Consider the following 17,240-nt stretch of genomic DNA (forward strand, 5'->3'; position numbering starts at 1 on the left):
CGGCCACTCCCAAGCCAGGACCCTATGGCGAGGCCCTAGCAAGGCTACAGCGGGAACCAGGGAGGTGCCCGACTTTCTGGGGCCCACCTGTATATTGGGAAGGACACGCACCCTATTTATGGGAATGCGCTTGTCACACTCACTGCCAGCCCACTGGGCTCCACCCTACTACCACCAGCCCTCTAGCGTCCACACCTGGGGTACTCCACTCCACTCCACTCCGCAGGCAATGCCACCCACCCAGGAGGCAAAGCAGTGTCCCACAGGGCAACTCGGTCTGGGGGGTTAAGACACAGGACTAAGCCTCCTGAGATCTGGCCCCAGTCCTGGGCCTCTGGGACTCGATCCCCCGGCCAGTTGATAACATTTGTGTATCCTGAGATGGGGCTCAAGCACTTGCCAACGGGGAGAGAAAGCTGGGTGGTGCAGGTAAGGTCCAGCGACATCCAAGAAAGATGAGCTGGCCCAGAGAGGGCCCCAGCACCTCCATCAGGACACAGGAAGGCCAGAATTGGGCAGAGCTGCAGCTATGGGGCCAAGGAAAGGCTGGACCTAGTATGTGAGGACCCTGACCCCACCCCCCACATACCAAATAAAGGCCACTCGAAAAGGGCAGTTTCTCAACTTTATTAGTCTGGAGCTCCTCCCTGCCAGCCCCAGGGGCTGGTCCCTGGGCACAGTGAGCAGGATTGAGGTCAGACAAATTCAGCTTCTGGCCCCTGGCAGCATAGGACAGCTGGTCCAAGGGGTCAGCAGGTGCAAGAGTCCAAATGCTGGCACTTCAGGTGTGGCCGGCTCCTGGCCAGACTCAGGGTGAAGGACGGCCTGCCTCAGCGGCTAAATAGGGCTCCGTGGTCCTCTCCTGGCGGGGGGCAGGGCTGGGCCCTGGGGCAGCATTCCTTCCAAGGCAGCTAGGAGCAGTTAGTGATTCTGGCCAGGAACTGCTGTGCCCACCACTCGTCCAGGTCAATGGGCACAAAGTCTGTGGGCAGAGTAGAAGGCTGGGCAGTGATGCTGCCTCCCAGATCAGTCAGTGTCTGTCCCTTTGAGCTGACCACAAGCCCCTCCCCCAGACCCAAATGTAGCAAGCACTGGGAAGAAGCAGGTCAAGTTCAAGCGCCCTCCCCAATCCCCTAGGGCTAGAACGCAGCAGGGCCCAGGTCAGGGTTGGAGGGAGTGGAGGGGACTCCCTGAGAGCAGGGGGGGCTCACTCTGCAGCCGGGGGCTGGGGGTCTTCTCCACGTACTGCACAGGTCTGGGCCCACTATCGCCAGTTGGGCCACTACCCAGCTGCTGCTCCACTTGCTGCCAAGCTGTGGGGGGAGGGCAGTAGGGCTAAGCCAGGCCCCTGGCCTCCTGTCTCCCACCCAGGACCCCAGCTAAGAAGGGGAGTAGGCAGCCCACTGGACAGTCACAGGACCAACGGGGAGACAGCCTAGGAAGAGCCCAGCCCTCTAGCTGCTTGGAACCAGGTCACAGTGGGGAGGAGGAACAGGGGCCCGGCCTCACCCTTGGGCCTCGACACTACCTTCAGACACAAATCGGACGTTCTCCTCATGGGCCAGCGTATAGGTCTCTTGGGTTCCCTCAAGGGATGGAGATGTGGCGGGGGGCCGCCGGCCATTCACCCGATTGAAAACAAGCCTTGGTCCCGGACTGTGGAGGGGGGAGGAGCCGGTCAGCAACTGTCCTAAGCCCAGGTGATGCCTGGCAAAGCTCCAGGAGCAGCTTCAGGCCACCCCCACCACTCCCAGGCCAGGCCCAGCCTGGGCACTTCCTTGACCTTCAAGGTAGCTGCGTGCTGCAGTGGTGGCCGAGGAGGCCTCTCTCCTGCAGGCCCAAGCCCCCAGCAGCTCGATTCACACCTGCAGTCCCCAGCCCTGTGCCCCAGACCCCCAGCAGGGTTCCATGCTCAAGGCACACAGGCACTCCTCCAAAGGTCTCTCGGGCACCCCTACTGCCACCTGCATCCCACCTCCCCAGGACCAGCCAGGCCTCCAGCAACCCACGTTCAGATCTAAGCTACAACCAGATCACTCTGACCCAACCACAGTTGGCCAGGCACAATTCTCGGCCATTTTCTCTACCCCCCCCCAAGCTTCTCCATCTCACCACTGTCCCCAGTGTGGGAGAAAGGACCCAAAGAACAAACAGGCAATCGGTGCCCTTCCCTCTTCCTGGCTGCCCCAGGCTCCGTGGGGATGAGCCCTAAGTGATGGTCTGGCCAAAGAGCACTGAGTGGAGAAGTTGTGACTTCAACCCCAGCCCAGCCCATCCCTGCAGGTCCCAGACGAGGCAACACTCTTGCCCACAGGGGGTGGGAATGCTGAGTGAGGAGATGGCCCCCAGGCTCTGGAGCTCAGCCTGGTGGGCATGGGATGTCCAGGGAGCCACTGGGCCTGTCCCGGTCAGCGATCAGTGGGGCCCAGGGCACTGATGGGCTGCCCTTGCCGGCGGCAGCTGGCCTAACCCTGCACACACAAAGCCCAGGATGGGGCCGTGGAGGGAGCGGGGCCCGCACCTACAGCAGGAGGTGGGAGCCGGGAGTCCTGGGCTGCACGTGCCACTCCGCCAGGCACTCGCGGTCCCGCCGGCCTGCTCGCCTTCCTGGGCTCAGGTGCCCCACCGCCGCTCGGGGGTCCTCCTTGGCTGAGAGGGGCACTAAAATAAAGAGGAGTGTCTTGAGGGGCACCGGTCCCGCCAGCTCCAGGCCAGTGAAGAAAATGTAGGGGGGCAGGGCTCCTCCCAGGCCTGAGCTGCACCAACCAGAAGGTATGAAGGTTTGTCCTCAACTTGGACAGCCCCTTGCCTGCCACCCCCACCCCCACAAGCCTGCAGACTCCAGGAAAGTGGAGGCTGGACACGGAAGAAGGAAAACCAAAAAGGGAACTGCAGCCGTGGGCTGTGGGTCACAGGGACCAAGGCCGTGGCCTGACCAGGGCTGAGCAGGGGCCCGAGCAGGCAGGCACCCACCTAATCCCCTACCCCACTGGGACTTAGTTACATAGGATGCTCCACAGGCCCTCTGGGGAAAGGGCCCTGGCTCGAGCGTGCACCTGTGGATGAAGGCCACACTGTGCCTGCTCCCAAGGATGCTGCCGTAGGCACACTCCAGTGTCCCTGCTCAGCACCCACACGGCATCCTGGCACTGAGTCTCCTCTCTGACTCCCACGGTAAACCACCCACCCATTTCCAGCCCAGGACCCTGGGCTCGAGACAGGGAAGTGACCCGCCCAAAGTCACACACTGTGAATAGCTGCTAGTTCCAGAACATACCTGCACACCTGCCTGACCTCAAAGCCCACGACTCAGTAAAACTGCCAGGCCACCTCCCCGACCTGCTCGCGTGACCATCTGGGGGTCACGTGGCGCCATTTTATCTTCTTCCCGACAATGAATGTCACCTGCACTGATCTCTGCTCTCTGTCTCACACCGGGAGCAAGAGCGGCTCAGAGGCACGGCCCCATGGCAGGCCAGAACCCCAGCCTGCAGAATTAGCGGGTCAGATGCTTTGAGCACCTGCGGCGCACCAGGCACACCAAGCGTGGAGGATGCAGCAGTGGCCCAGACACCCCCTCTCTCGTGGGCAAGTCGGGGTGAGGGATGCCGGGTAGTAAAAAGGCACTACAGGGGAAAAATCAGGATAGGAAGGCGCGTGGAGCCACTCTGGAGGGTGGCCCCCCGAGAAAGTTCAGGAGAGGGGGTAGGGGAGACTCACTTGGCCTCCCAGCAGGGTCTTTTCAAGGCCACGGGGACTGGGAGGGGGCCCAGCACAGCCAGCACATGCTGTGCCTGCTCACCACTCCCTGGCACGCAGTAGGATCCACACAGGACGGAGGCAGGCTGAGGGTTGCGCTCCCTCAGGCCAGGCTGGTCAGCACCCTCCTAACCCAGCAGGCTGCAGTGTGCCCAACTGGCTGAGGGTGAAGGTGAGGCCTGGTGGGGGGGTTAAGGGCTCTACGCGGTCTTTCCCATCTCCCTCCCCAGCACGCCCCAACCCTGGCACAGATGCACCCTGATTTCATCAGCAATGGGACTCAGGAGAGAGAGGTGACACGCTTCTCCAGGTCAGAGGGTGGGGGGCACCCTGGACCACTCTGCTCCCAGGTTATCTGCCTAGGTGACCAGTCGTGGCTATACACCTATGTCTTGTTTACTCCTCTGGGCAGCAGGGCAGCCGTGAGGACCAAAGCTGAAATCACAAGGCAATATTATAACACAGCCTGGGTCCCAAGAATTGCCCTCCAAGGCCCTGCTCCCTTGTCTCCCCAGGACCCACCTGTGGTTGCCCTAGAACGTTTTCATCACTAGGAAGCAACCTCAAAATGTCAACGTGCCCCCAGCAGAAGCCACCCCCACCCTAGGGAAGGGCCTCAGCCCAGAAAGATCCCCACAGGCTGCCCCCTCCTGGCAGGCCCCCACCACCTGCACCCTCAGAGCTGCCTCGGGGGGGCCCAGAGTCAGCTACCCTGTTTATCTGCTGCCCCTACCCACCGCCTAGCCCAGGAGGCCTCAGGCTTTTGTGGGCTTGGAAGAAAGCCCTAGGTCCAGGAAATGCATAGAATAAACGAAACCAAAGGTCCAGAGCTGAAACAAAAAAGTAAAAGGCTCAGCTCTGGGGGATGGGGGGGGGAATCTGACCTCCAGGTCAAGGTCATGTGGAGGCCAAATTGGCCAGGACTGAGATTCCTGTGGGGCAGGCGTTGGGCACTGGCAAAACTGCTGGTCAGGAAAGGCAGAAAACTGCAGGTTCCGGCAAGGCCTGAGCATCTGCGGGAGGCCTCCAGTGCCCAGCCAGGGTGTTTTGGGTGAAGGGCACAGGAGAGCGGTGCCCTGGTAGGGCCAAAGGGAACCACGTGCACTTTCTCCCCCAGCCCGCCCTGCAAGGACGGGGCTGGCAGCCTCCCGCCGGGGCCAGAGCCAGGAGGCCTTGCGGGCCAGCACCCTAGGAGATTTTGCTCCCGCCTTCCTGGGCAGCTCGCCTCAAACCTTGGCCTCGCCGCCCAAGGTCGCCCGGGGAATCTGAGTCAGCCGCGTGGAGCTCCTCCGATCCAGGAGCTGGTCCGCTTCCTCCCCACTCGGGCTCCGCCAAGGTCCCACTGGGCCAGAGTGGGAGAGGGGATCGTGCACATCCGCCCCAACCCCCTCCGACCCTGCCAGGTGCCAGGTGCCAGGTGAGGCGGAGGCGCGGAGGTGCGGAGGTGCGGAGGCCAGAGACGCCCGCGCGGGCGGGGTCGGACGCCCCGCCCCGCGCCCGCCCCGAGCATGTGGCCGGGTCTCCGCGAACCTTCCCCAAGGTCAACCTCTCGGTCCCGCGGCCCCCGGCGGCCGGCCCGCGCGTCTCACCTCGACAGGGGCCAGGGTCCGGGCGGCTGCGCCCGCGGGGGCGGTGGGGTCGGCGGCGCGGGCTGCCGGCATTTCAGGAGCTCGCCGAGCCGGCTCTCCACCTGCTGCTGCGAGGGACCTGCGGGCACGGGGCGCGTCAGCCGCCGCCGCGCCTGGGCAGTCACTGCGCGGACCCTCCCCCCGGCGGCCCTGCCCGCCCCCCGCCCCGCGCACCTGTGCGGCGCTGCGCGACCAGCTTGCTGGGCCCCTTGGTGATGGTGTACATGGTGCGGAGGGGCCGGCCGCCCGCGCGCTCACCGGGACGCACGCCCTGCCCAGCCCTCCGCCGGGGCTCGCACTCGGCGGGGGCCCAGGGCGCGGCCCCTTTAACGGGCGGCCGGGCGCGGCGGGGAGGGGGCGGGCCGCTACACGCCCCCGGCCCTTAAAGGGCCCGCGCGTCCGGGCGGGCCTCGGGGCACGCGGCGGAGGTGGCGCTCCGCCCGTTGGGGAGACTGGCTGCGGAGGGCAGCCACCAGCGCCCCACCCCACATGGCCCACGGCCAAGGCAGAGGAAGCGTCCTGGGGCCTGGGACGGCCTTCCACCGCCGGAAGGCCAGGTGAGCCGCGGGTGCGGGGGTGCGGGTGGGGGCGCGTTGACAGGCGCTGGGGGCGCTCTGTGCGCACCCTGGAAGCAAGGCTGTTCCCATTCACGTTGGGGAGCTTCAGCCAAGGTGCCTGGGTGGGCCTGAGCCAGCGTGAAGGGTCATTCTTGGCCTGGGTCTTGGGACCAAGGGGCCGGAGACCAGAAAAAGTGGGTTTGGGCAGAAACCTGGCGCCCTGGGAATCTCCCTTGCACTCTGTGGGACAGGAATAGTGGGTGCACTCTGCTCCCTGACTGAGCCTCCCATGCCAAGACGCACCCCCAGCTCCAGGGACGGGGGATCCCATTCAGTCCGGGAGCAGTGTGGGGGGTGGGATCTTGGGGAGAGAGGTGGGTGAGTGAGGATGCCCGGTTTGCCTGTTTCATCCCAGTTGGAGAGGACCAGTTACTGGTCCCCAGACTCAGGTGGCCTGCCTGGAACGAAGGGGGAGGCGGGCTCCACCCCCCGGGTTCCTTCCTGAGAATTACATAGAAGTGCCCCTTCCTCCCAGCTCAGGGGCTGCTCAGGGCTGAGGGTTTCCCCACTGCTGCCCAGGCTGTGGGAGAGGAAGCACCACACTCTGGGGTCTGTGAGCCCCAGGACCTAGCGTGCTCAACGGAAGGCTCCCCTCGTCCTCCGTTTGGTTGAGTTCAATCCTTAGCATGCCCCCCACCCAAGAAAACACTCTGCCCAGAGTTGTCCAGGAATCCGCCCCCGAGGCTCTTACAGCCACTGCGGGGCTCGCATGCTGTTCCACAAATATTTGAGGAAGCTCAGTCCAGCAGGCACCAGGGTCTGGGGTGTCCACTGGGACCTGGTCTGGGAGCTGCCGCCCCCAAGGGGCAAGGGGACTTACAGCAGCGGCCCAGTGGGCCCCTGGAACAAAGGCCCAGCTCCCCCCACAGCTCACTTTGAGAGCAGACTTGAAGCCTCTCCACCCCCCAGGCAGAGCGCAGGACATTGAGAAGGTTGGGGGGTAGCCCTGTCGCTGGGGCGGGGAGTGACAGCAGGAGGAACTCCCTCCCCACCTGCTCTGTGCTCTGTCCCCCCCCCCAGCTTTCCCATGAGCCTTTGTGGCTGGTGGGAGGGAGCCAGGCCTGCTCAGGTACTCTTAGGGAAGTGTGTGTCCCAGGGGCCCCCCTCCCCAGCTTCCTGCTCCGCAGGGTGGGCTGGGCTGCACCCTGCTTGGCTGCGGCAAGCCTGTGATCCTGAGAGGGGAGACGGGGTCCCCCCAGGCAACAGCATGTCCAAGGAGTCCAGGCCCGAGCAAGCCCCTCCCCAGCCCCCCTGTGCACCCTGCAGTGTCTGTCCCTTGTCCCTCCCCACAGCCGACTCAAGGCCAGCGTGGTCCTGCACCATCTGTGCTGGCTGCCTGGCCTTGAGCACACTGCTCACTCACATGCTGGGGAGACAGCCAGGGTGCGGGGGGGGGGGGGGGGGGGGGGGCCCCCGGGGGGGGGGGGGGAGGGGGTGAGGGAGAGCCCAGGGGTCCCCAGGTAGCTGAAGGAGGAGGAAGGCCAGGTGGTGGGGGCAGGCAGTGAAGCCCCCTGCATGTTGGGGGGGCTGGTCTCCCCCAGAGGGGGCCTTGCCAGCCTCACTGCTCCCAGGACACACCCTGGCGGGGGTGTTGGCTGTGAAGCCCCTGCAGGGCCCACCACCTTCCCTGTTCCTGGGGAGGCTGGGAACCTGCCCCCAAGCCCAGCAGGGCAGCCGCCCCGGGGGGGAGGGGCCTCACCCAGCTTGCAGATAAAATGGCTGTCTGGGTAAGAAAAGGGCTTCGCCTCACAGACCCCAGTCGTCGTAATAAAAGCAAATAAAAATTTTCTTTCAAAGATTCTAAATACAGTTCTAAAACTTAACCTGAAAGAGGAGGAAGTTTGTTTTCAGTCATTCTCAGTAACTGGCTCCATCTGAAATCTACGCCCTCATCAAGGCAGATCCAGGATGATGGAGGGCCAGAGATCCCCCGGAAGGGCGCTGGCTGGGGGCTCCTGGGTCTACTGCCCAGTTTCTGGGATTGCTTGGCCATTCCCAAACCTAAGTGCACTGGGGGGTTGAGTGGTGTCCCCCCAAAAGCTATGCCCACTGGGAACCTCAGAATGTGACCTTATTTGGAGTAAAAGTCTTTGTAGATATAAGTTAGGCAAGGTTTCCACATAAGGCCATCCTGGATTAGGATGGGCCCTAAATACAATGACGTGTCTTTGTAGGAGAAAGAGGAACGTCTGGACGCAGGTAGAGAGATTAGGTGAAGGTGAAGGCAGAGTGCCTGCAGGCACCAGCCGCCGGAAACGCTGAGGCACCTTCTTCCTGTAGGGCCTCTGGAGGGAGCAGACCATCCTTCTCTCGGACTTGGGGCCTCCAGAAGTATGGGAAAATAAATGTCCGTTGTTTTAAGCCACCGAGTTTGGGGTCATTTGTTACAGTAGCTCTAGGAAGCCAGTGTATCAAGGGAGGCGGCGGTGGATGAGGGGACAGGAGGGGGAGTGCCCAGCGCCTGGCAAAGGGCTGCGGAGGAAGCCTGCACCCCCATCGGGGGTCTCCTGTCTGCTCACGGCTCTCTGGGCACTAGAGAGTTATCATGTGGCTAAACACTTATTTGGAAAGGTGGCCCATGCCAAGGTACCTTGCACACAGTGGGTGAGAAGCTCAGGAGGGCTGCCTGGGAGCTGAATTCTGCCTCAGGAGACAAGATCCTAGAATGCCCCACCGAGCACAGGCCCTAGCAGGGTCAGAGACTTCACTGGGGGTCCTGGACCCTCCCAGAGTCTGACACACAACCATGACTTTCCAGAAAATGTGTGTTCGAACGTGTTCACACAAGCATTCATGTGTATACACATACTCACACACACTTGTGCACACACTGCAGCCCTCTCTAGCTCTGAGCTTGGTGAGCGCAGCGGGCAGGGGGTAGCTCACACAGCGGGCAGCCCAGGCCAGCCCAGAGCAGCAAATGTGGCAGGTGGTTATTGCCTGCAGCCCACGGACAAGTCCTTGAAACAGGCAGAGTGACATTCCTCTAGGGACTCAACTGCCTCGATGTTGACACTTTGCTAAGGGCAAAAGGCAATCCTAGCCTGATACCCACCCCCACCCCCAGGACCCTGTGAGTCTACTTTAACATGTAAGAATTCCTTTGGAAACTTCCTTTATCTCTACCCCCCAAGATACATGTTGGCAGCATCCCCCAAGCATATGGCCCACCGATATATATCTGAAGGGTCTCATAACTCAGGTTTTATTAGATGGTAATAAATGACCTTTACCCAACAATAGCTAGCCCTCTCAAGGTCCTGGAAATCTTGCTTCCAAATGCCTTAGAGACTTACACTGTCCCTAAACCCCTCCCAACTTGAAAGGATGTAATGGGGGGACGCCTGTGTGGCTCAGTCTTTAGGCATCTGCCTTCACTCCCTGCTCAGCGGGGAGTCTCATCTCCTCCCCCTGCTGCGTTCTCTGTCCTTCTCTTTCTGTCAAATAAATAAATAAAATCAAGAAAGAAAGAAAGGAAGGGAAAGAAAGACCACTCCTCATGACCCCAGCGCTGCTCTTTCTGCCCACGGGTCCTGTCCCTGTGCTTTTTTTTTTTTTTCTTTTTAAAGATTTTATTTATTTATTTGACAGAGTGAGAGCGAGAGAGGGAACACAAGCAAGGGGAGTGGGAGAGGGAGAAGCAGGCCTCCCGCCGAGCAGGGAGCCCAATGTGGGACTCAATCCCAGGACCCTGGGATCATGACCTGAGCCAAAGGCAGACGCTTAACGACTGAGCCACCCAGGCGCCCTGTCCCTGTGCTTTAATAAAACCACCTTTTTGCACCAAAGATGTCCCAAGAATTCTTTCTTGGCCATAGGCTTCGAACCCTAACGTCTTTCCTACATCAGATAACAACCTAAGGCCAAGTGCTGTTAAATGAAGACACTGCTGGGTATTTGGGCAGCTTCTGAAGCTGGGCCATACGACCTGGAGGAATCAGGGAGACTGGTCAGTCTGGTTTCTTGCCTCTTACAGAACACCTAGTGTAAAGGAAAACACTTGCAACACTTTATATATGTCCTACAATTTAACTCAATTCTGACACTATCTACCAGGCATGAATGCAGACCCCCCCCAGGCTGAAGGCCCCATCCCATGAATTCGCCACCACGTCCAGGCTGTCACCAGCTGTAAGTCAGGGTTCTCACAACCCCCTTCTCGAGTGCCATAATTTACTAGAACAGCGCACAGAACTCAGGGACCTAACACCTTACTTACGGTTACTGGTTCATCATCAAGGCTATGACTCAGGAACAGCAGATAGAAGACACCCACAGGGTGGGTGGGTGGGGTGTGAGGGTGGGGAAGGAGCACGGAGCTTCCAGGCCCTGCCTCCTGCCCAGGAGCGCCACCCTCCCCCTCCTGGCACCTCCATGTGCCCAGAGGCTCCAGAACCCCTTCATTTTGGGTTTTTAGGGAGGCCCCGTTACACAGGCGTGGTTGATGAGATCATTTATCGTTGGTGATGGGCTTGGTCTCCAGCCTTCTAATCACACGTCGGGTCTCCTGGCTACCAACCCCTGAGCTCCAAGAGTCACCTGGTTGGTGTGAACCCAGGTGAGGCTGAAAGGGGCTTGTTATGAACCACAGCAGATGCTCCTCTCAGCCCCCGCACATGGAAGGCTACAGAAAATGCCCAGCTCAGCCGGCAGACCAGGTGGAAGGAGGCAAAAGGTGATTCAGGCAAGGGAATCTCTGGCTTGTGAAACAGAAAGCCTAGGGAAGGGTGGTCACGCGCAGAATGCCAGTGGGGCTGCCTGGACGGGGCGGCCGCCGACTGAGTAGCACTTCCCTAGGGGGCCGGTCCAGCCCCGACAATCCTACGCCACTTCCCCACCCTAAACTGCAAGACTGTCCTCGCGGTACCCAACCACATTCCGGGCCCTCCATGACAACCCCAGGTTAAAGCCTGGGTTGGGGCCACCCTCTGAGCCCCGGCCAGAGTGCTGTCGGGTATGGGGGTCTCTCTCGTGAAAAACTGCGCAAACAAGGGAGAGAATCTAGCCCGCTGCGGAACGCGGCCCTCAGCCTGCAGAACGGGGCCCCTCGGAGCCACGGGCCCCAAGCTGACCACCGGGGAAATACCCTTGAACACAACAAATAAGGCTCCGACTCGATTCCGGGGTCGCCGAGCCCCCTCACAACGTCCGCAAACCCTGGGCTAGCGCGGGTCTTGTCGGCCTCGCAGGACAGCCCTGAGCATCACAGGTCCGGTCCGTCCGGTCCGTCCGGTCCCTGCCGGCCAGGACCGCTCCACCCACGCCCAGCTGACACGAGCCCCGCCCAGCCGACACGAGCCCCGCCCAGCCACGAAGGCCCGCCCACAAGGAACGCTATCGTAGCCACGCCCCACCGGCTCCGGACGCCCGCAGTTGCCATGGTTTCCAAGGCGCGGGCGCGAATCGTGGCCCCCAGCCCTCGTCCCTTAGGCCCGCTCTGTCTGCTCTAGCGCTGGGGGCCCAGGTGACACCGCGAGACTGCCCCCGTCCCCACTTCACGCGGACCCGACCAGTCCCAGTGCTCCCACCCCAACCCGCCCGCCGGCTTCGGGGCGCTGGGGCGGGCATTCCCCCCTCCCCCCCCGCCCAGGGGCGGTGCGCATGCACTATGGTACTTCTGCGCGCCGGTAGGTTGCGTCACAATCCCTTAAATCTCGCGGGCGGATAGTGTGTCAGCAGCGCCGCTGGTGTAGTGGTATCATGCAAGATTCCCATTCTTGCGACCCGGGTTCGATTCCCGGGCGGCGCATGTGGTAGTTTTCATTTTCCCCATCTCAACAAACTAATTCTCGCTAACCACACTGATTTCAAAAGGAAAGAAGACCACAAGGAAACACCCATTCCGGAGCAACGCGGACAAGGCAATTTTGGAGAATGAGAGAGTGACAAGCTCCATGAAAATGCCGGAGCGGCCATGGGCCACTGGGTACTGAGCTGACGGTCGCCTGTAAGCCAGCGACCCCAACTCAACCGACCAATGACCTCGCCGGGGTTGCGGCTCCCGGTGCGCCTCCTGCGGCTGCCGGCCCTTTAAACTCCCAGCCGGCCTTGCGGCGCCGGACTACAACTCCCGGCCGGCCTCGCGGCGCCGGACTACAACTCCCAGCGGGCCGCGCGGCGTCGGACTGCGGCGCCTGGTGGGTCTCGCGGCGACTGACTGCGGCTACCGGCGGGCCGGCTGAGCTGCTGCGATGCTGGTGGCGGCGGCGGCCGAGCGGAACAAGGAGCCCATCCTACGCGTGCTGCGGCAGTACATGGACCCGGCCCAGCGCGGCGTCCGCGTGCTGGAGGTGGCCTCGGGCTCCGGCCAGCACACGGCCCACTTCGCGCGGGCCTTCCCCCACGCCGAGTGGCAGCCGTCCGACGTGGACCAGCGCTGCCTGGACAGGTGCGGCGGGGCGCGGGAAAGGCGGGACCCCGGCTGGCGAGAGCGGGCGGGGCGCGGGGTCAGGCGGAGCAGGGCCTGTTCCGCTGTCCCGACTCCCCACGCCACCGGGGGACCCCTCTCAGCTCCCCTCAACCATGTGCTGCCCTTCTACAGCATCTCGGCCACCACTCAGGCTCAGGGGCTGTCCAACGTGAAGGCCCCGCTGTACCTGGACGTGACCTGGGATTGGGAGCACTGGGGCGGGATCCTGCCCCAGTCGCTGGATCTGCTGCTGTGCATCAACATGATCCACATCAGCCCCCTGAACTGCACCGAGGTCTGTGGGCGCGTGGGCAAGCCACCCACCTGCGCCGCGGGGCAGCCCTCTGGGTGCAGCGGGAGGGAGCAGGGTGGCACTGAGGCCTGAGGAGGTCAGGCTGAGTCTCTGGCCAGAGAGGCCGAGGGCTCTTTCAGGTGCCTGGGGAGAGAAAGCTCCTCACTGACATCCTGCTTCCTCACTCCCCAGGGGCTCTTCAGGGCAGCGGGACATCTGCTCAAACCCAAGGCGCTGCTGATCACCTATGGGGTGAGTGCTTCGGCCAGAGATGATGGGCCTCCCCTGGCAGGCAATCCTGATCCCAGCCAGTCTCGGCTGCGTCCTACTTTCTGCACTGCCTCCTTTTGGTTGCAGTATTTTCAGTTGCCTTCTCCCTCGACTCCCCTGCACCCAGGGTCTTCCTTCTTGAACATACTCCTGGTCATCTGCCAGTCTCCCTCCAACCCCCTGGCTCACCAGCTGGTCCTCAGCTGTCCCCCGCCCTGGGGGCAGGGAGGGGTGTGTCCTTTTCATTCTCTGGGTGCCGGCGTGCAAGACTGCCTGTGTGTCCACGGAGGCATGGCTGACCCCGTGTCTGTGGGTGGCGGGCAGAGCCGTGTCCCCATCTCCGCAGCCTTATGCCGTCAATGGGAAGATCACTCCGCAGAGTAACGTGGATTTTGATCTGACTCTTAGATGCAGGTCAGAGCTGGATAGGTGGGGGGCCTGGCTGGGAGGGCAGGTGGGCTGGGTGGCTGCCCCCAGCCACAGCTGCACCTTCTCCCCCGCCTGGCCCTCACTGCAGGAATCCTGAGTGGGGGCTGCGGGACACGGCCCTCCTGGAGGACCTGGGCCAAGCCAGCGGCCTGCTCCTTGAAAGGATGGTAGGTGGGAGGGCGGGGGGCATGGGCCGCTTCCCTGGGGGCCTGGTCAGCCACTGCAGCCCACGCCTCGCCCTAGGTGGACATGCCGGCCAACAACAAGTGCCTGATATTCCGGAAAGAGTAACTGCACCTGCTCTCACGTGTTTGTGTTTCCACCAAGATCCCCCCCTCCCCTGGACCAAACCCAGAGGCCAGCCCCTGCCTCCCAGGGCTGGGCCATGAGGACTGGCCTTGCCCGGTCTGGGGGCTCTTGGCTGATGGCCACAGGGCTGCTTAGAACCTGGGAATAAAGTGTTGTCTGCTGCTCACTGCTGGTGTCAACCATGCCTCCTCCTGGGACCACACCTGGTGGTGGGCAGGGGGGAGTCTGGCCTGTGGGGTCAGGGTTTGGGGGCCTCCTGGACCGGCTGCTCTGCTGAGGGGACAGAGGAGGGAGTGAGAATTCAGGCCCTGCTGGCTGAGCCGGCTGCTAGGCTCTCCTGCCCCAGGAGGCTTGTGCTGCTGCAGGGAAACCGCAGGTTCCCAAGGACGGAACTGGGACTAGAGCCCATGCTCCGGTGTGCTAGCGGGACACCAGCTGAGGGCCCCCCAGGAGGTCCAGCACCTGTAGGCCACGAGGTCTGGGGAAGCGCTGGCTTTTATTCAGCAGGACAGGAAGGCAGGGCGGGCGGGGTTAGTCCTGGAAGCGGTTCAGCAGCTCGCAGGCCTTCTTCTCCAGCAGCTCCCAGATCTTCTTGACGCGCTTCTCGCTCGCGGCGCGGACGTAGCTGCCAGCATCCAGCACGGCCACGCCGTCTCGCACCTCCCCCATGATGACTAGTGGGCCGTCGCCAGCCGTCACATTGGGGCAGGGGCAGGTCCAGTCCATACCACTCAGCGTCACCTCCAGGTACTTGGTGCCCAAGAACTTGAGGCCCATCTTGTCGTCCTTGAGCACCTCATCCAAGGCCACGCGGGCGATGCCACCGCCCCCCGGCTCGGGCTCCTCCAGCACTTCGGTGAGCCGCCCCACGATGGCGAAGTCGCTGCGGCACAGGCTCAGCGCCAGCTTGCTGCGGAGGCGGCAGGCCCGGCAGGGCAGCGTGCGCGGCACGGGGCAGGCGTCCTCACAGCTCGCGCGGCTCTCAAAGTTGTTGCCGTTGCCCTCGCAGCCGCCGTACACGAAGGGGTGGCACTGCTGCAGCAGCGGGCTGTAGGCCCAGCGCGGCTCCCAGGCCTGGCAGCGGCCCTGCACAGCCGGCAGCGCGCAAGCATCGCCGGGGCCCCGGGCGCAGGCCTGCTGGCACGCCTCGTAGGTCTCGAAGCCGCGGCCACCTCCCTCGCAGCTGCAGGCGGGGAAGGTCATGCAGCCTCCCCGCTGTGGGTCAAAGTGCCAGAGGACCAGGCCGGGGGCCGTGCTGCTGCAGGCCCGCAGGTCAGGCAGGCACTCGGCCGGTCCAGAGGGCGTGGGTGCCCCGGCCCCGGCCGGCTCCCGCCGGACCACGGAGAGTGGGAAGTCAGCCCGCAGCAGGCCGGCGGCGTTGCGTGCCGTGCAGGTGTAGAGGCCGGCATCCTCGGGCCGGGCATTGTAAAGCACCAGCTGCCCGATGCTGGTGACCACCACGTTGCCGTACATCTGGTCTGGCCGCATGATCAGGGTCTCCCGCTGGTCGCTCTGCTTCTCCCAGGTCACGGCGGGTGGCGGGCGGCCGCTGACGTCGCAGTGGAGGCTGGCGGTGCCCCCCACATACACCGCCTGTGGGGCTGGGCTGCTGTAGAGGGCAGGCGGCGTGGGGGCGTCCCCGGGCGTGGGGCGGGCCGTGGGCTCCGGCGGCCCTGGGCTGCTGGGCGCCCAGCTGAGGACGTGCTTGCAGGGCACAACGTGCAGGCGGAGGCCACGCAGGCAGGCCTCCGCGTCCATGTAGCAGCGGTTGTAGTAGGTGAGGCCGTCCGAGGCACAGGTGAAGCTGGGCTCCTTCTCGCAGCGGTCCCGGCAGCGGCACACGGGCTGCCCGTCCCATATGTCGCAGTCGGAGCCCTGCTGAGGGCATGTGAAGCCCTCACACGAGGCCAGCAGCGTGGGTACCGCTGGGCCGCCGGGGAAGCGCGCCGCCACGCAGCTCTGTAGCCCGCACACGTTGGTACAGCACTTCTCGGCGGCCTCGCAGTCCTGGGGAGTGGGGAGTAGCTCAGTGGGCACCCTAGCTCCGCCTGTCAGCTTGTCCAGAGGGAGCTGAGCCCCAGCTGCCCTTCCCGGAACCTGTCTCCCCTGGGGAAAGCCCAACACGTTCCCAGAAATTGCCTTCCCATGCTCTACTATCAGACCCTGTCGAGTGTGTCACGTCACCGAAGCTCACTGAATCCTCAGGTCCTCACCCCACAGAGCGGGTTTCATCACACCAACGAGGAAACCAAGGCCTGGGGCAGGGGTGGGGGTTGGGGGGGGCCACGTACAACGTGCTCAAGGCCACTGAATGTGGTGCAGGGTAGGGCTGCAGGGCAGGTGTCCACGTGTGAACCCCCCTGCCTTTCGACCTTGCTGGTCCTGAGAACAACTGGTCCTAGGGTGGGGGTGGGCAGGTTTGGGGAGCGAGGAGGGAGCTCTTAATCTCAGACACATGAAGGCAAAGACTGGGGGTGTCCTCTGGGACCCTCATACACAGAACAGCCTAAAACCCCAGCAGCCGAGTGTGGGGAGCCTGAGGAGGCAGCAGACTCCCAGGAATGGGGCCGCAGTGCAGCTGCTGGGGTCCGCCTGTGGGCAAGGCCTGGGTGCAGGGGTAGGGCTGGGCTTCCCCAGACTCACCCAGCCCCCAAGGTGCCCTGAGCCCCCCACATTGTCTGACCCCCAACCAGGGCCTGTGCTTACCTGGTCCCTGACGCACTCACGCTCACAGGTGCTCTGGGCATCCACCCACAGGTTGGGGCTGAGCTGGTTGGGGCACACGCCCGAGTGGCTTCTGGGTCCTGGCGGCAGGCTGGCCCCCAAGGTCAGCCCAACCACGAGGAGCAGCGGCAGGAGTGGCCTCGGGGCCAGCATGGGGACCGCCGGGCCAGGGGGTGGGGGATGTGCCACCAGTCCTTCCTCAGGCCCTGCCTAGCCTGCCCCCTGAAAGCATCTACCTTTCCAGGCCTGCGGTTGCTGCCCCTGCCCTCGGGCCCCTGACTGATCCCCAGGGCTCTTCCCTGGCCCCCAAGGTCCGAGCCCACAGCAGTGCGAGGGGCTGGGTAGGTTCCGGGCCTCTCACAGCTCTGAGTCTGTGCATGTGGCGCCAGCCCCTCCCCTGCCTGGCCCCTCTGTGGTCAGCACAGGGCAGGGGGTGGGGAGCGGAGGAGGGCTGGGGAGGGGCCGAGGCCCAGGAGCACGGAAGACACTGGCCACGAGGGTCAGGAGGGGCGGAAAAGGGCCAGAGAAGGGCTGGCCCTGGCGGGGGAGGGGAGGGGAGGGGAGGGAGGCTGTAATTGGAGCCCCTCCTCCCTCTAGGCACTGGGCTGGGGATGGAAGGGCCCAGGGGTCAAAGCTGCCTCTCAGACCTTCCCAGCCCAGGTCAGAGGAGGGGCCTGGGCTGGCCAACCCCCTCTGGCTCCCCAACCCGCCCCAGCTGGCCCAGGGCCTGGCTCTCCCCCACAGCAGGTCCACACCAGCCCCTTACCCAGATTCATCATGTCCATAGACACAGGGGCTCTGTG

General features: G+C 63.5%; 3 protein-coding genes and 1 non-coding gene across 7 annotated transcripts; 2 read left to right on the forward strand and 2 right to left on the reverse strand.

Moving 5' to 3' along the window:
• Positions 1-611: 611 nt before the first annotated feature.
• Positions 612-5,703, reverse strand: MCRIP2 (MAPK regulated corepressor interacting protein 2). 4 transcript variants are annotated; one of them, XR_004301990.1, is made up of 5 exons: positions 4,992-5,234; positions 2,522-2,661; positions 1,529-1,656; positions 1,212-1,313; positions 612-982 (listed from the first exon to the last, which is right to left on the reverse strand). XR_004301990.1 is itself a non-coding variant. In XM_032426029.1 (5 exons), exons 1-5 carry the CDS (start codon positions 5,611-5,613, stop codon positions 912-914), a joined length of 471 nt encoding a protein of 156 aa, XP_032281920.1. In that variant the 5' UTR covers positions 5,614-5,703; the 3' UTR covers positions 612-911. The 4 variants fall into 4 exon arrangements, 3 of the variants coding, with proteins under 3 accessions (XP_032281920.1, XP_032281922.1, XP_032281921.1); XM_032426029.1 differs by lacking the exons at positions 2,522-2,661; positions 4,992-5,234 and adding exons at positions 5,349-5,466; positions 5,562-5,703; XM_032426030.1 differs by lacking the exons at positions 2,522-2,661; positions 4,992-5,234 and adding exons at positions 5,349-5,466; positions 5,562-5,703 and having other exon boundaries at positions 618-982; positions 1,247-1,313.
• A 5,979-nt stretch (positions 5,704-11,682) lies between these two features.
• TRNAG-CCC lies at positions 11,683-11,753 on the forward strand. Its single transcript has one exon. It is a non-coding gene; the product is annotated as a tRNA-Gly (tRNA).
• Positions 11,754-12,116: 363 nt separating this feature from the next.
• Positions 12,117-13,879, forward strand: METTL26 (methyltransferase like 26). Its single transcript, XM_032425777.1, has 6 exons — positions 12,117-12,392; positions 12,546-12,708; positions 12,898-12,957; positions 13,322-13,389; positions 13,493-13,571; positions 13,648-13,879. The coding sequence occupies exons 1-6, from the start codon at positions 12,196-12,198 to the stop codon at positions 13,693-13,695; spliced, it is 615 nt and encodes a 204-aa protein (XP_032281668.1). The 5' UTR covers positions 12,117-12,195; the 3' UTR covers positions 13,696-13,879.
• Positions 13,880-14,196: 317 nt separating this feature from the next.
• WFIKKN1 (WAP, follistatin/kazal, immunoglobulin, kunitz and netrin domain containing 1) lies at positions 14,197-16,939 on the reverse strand. Its single transcript, XM_032425959.1, has 2 exons — positions 16,420-16,939; positions 14,197-15,720 (listed from the first exon to the last, which is right to left on the reverse strand). Exons 1-2 carry the CDS (start codon positions 16,588-16,590, stop codon positions 14,245-14,247), a joined length of 1,647 nt encoding a protein of 548 aa, XP_032281850.1. The 5' UTR covers positions 16,591-16,939; the 3' UTR covers positions 14,197-14,244.
• Between the last annotated feature and the right edge of the window lie 301 nt (positions 16,940-17,240).

The sequence above is a fragment of the Phoca vitulina genome, unplaced genomic scaffold (genome assembly GCF_004348235.1).
Source record: "Phoca vitulina isolate PV1807 unplaced genomic scaffold, GSC_HSeal_1.0 scaffold33, whole genome shotgun sequence".
Taxonomy (NCBI): Eukaryota; Metazoa; Chordata; class Mammalia; order Carnivora; family Phocidae; genus Phoca; species Phoca vitulina.

Coding starts and splice junctions, on each gene's coding strand:
- WFIKKN1 (XM_032425959.1), bottom strand. CDS start 16,590: ATGCTGGCCCCGAGGCCACTCCTGCCGCTGCTCCTCGTGGTTGGGCTG. Junction 15,721..16,419: donor GTGAGTGCGTCAGGGACCAG/GTAAGCACAGGC, acceptor CCCACTCCCCAG/GACTGCGAGGCCGCCGAGAA.
- METTL26 (XM_032425777.1), top strand. CDS start 12,196: ATGCTGGTGGCGGCGGCGGCCGAGCGGAACAAGGAGCCCATCCTACGC. Junction 12,958..13,321: donor CGCTGCTGATCACCTATGGG/GTGAGTGCTTCG, acceptor CCATCTCCGCAG/CCTTATGCCGTCAATGGGAA. Junction 13,390..13,492: donor GATCTGACTCTTAGATGCAG/GTCAGAGCTGGA, acceptor CCCTCACTGCAG/GAATCCTGAGTGGGGGCTGC.
- MCRIP2 (XM_032426029.1), bottom strand. CDS start 5,613: ATGTACACCATCACCAAGGGGCCCAGCAAGCTGGTCGCGCAGCGCCGC. Junction 1,657..5,348: donor GGACCCTGGCCCCTGTCGAG/GTGAGACGCGCG, acceptor CCCCCTCCACAG/TCCGGGACCAAGGCTTGTTT. Junction 1,314..1,528: donor CGTCCGATTTGTGTCTGAAG/GTAGTGTCGAGG, acceptor CTCCCCCCACAG/CTTGGCAGCAAGTGGAGCAG.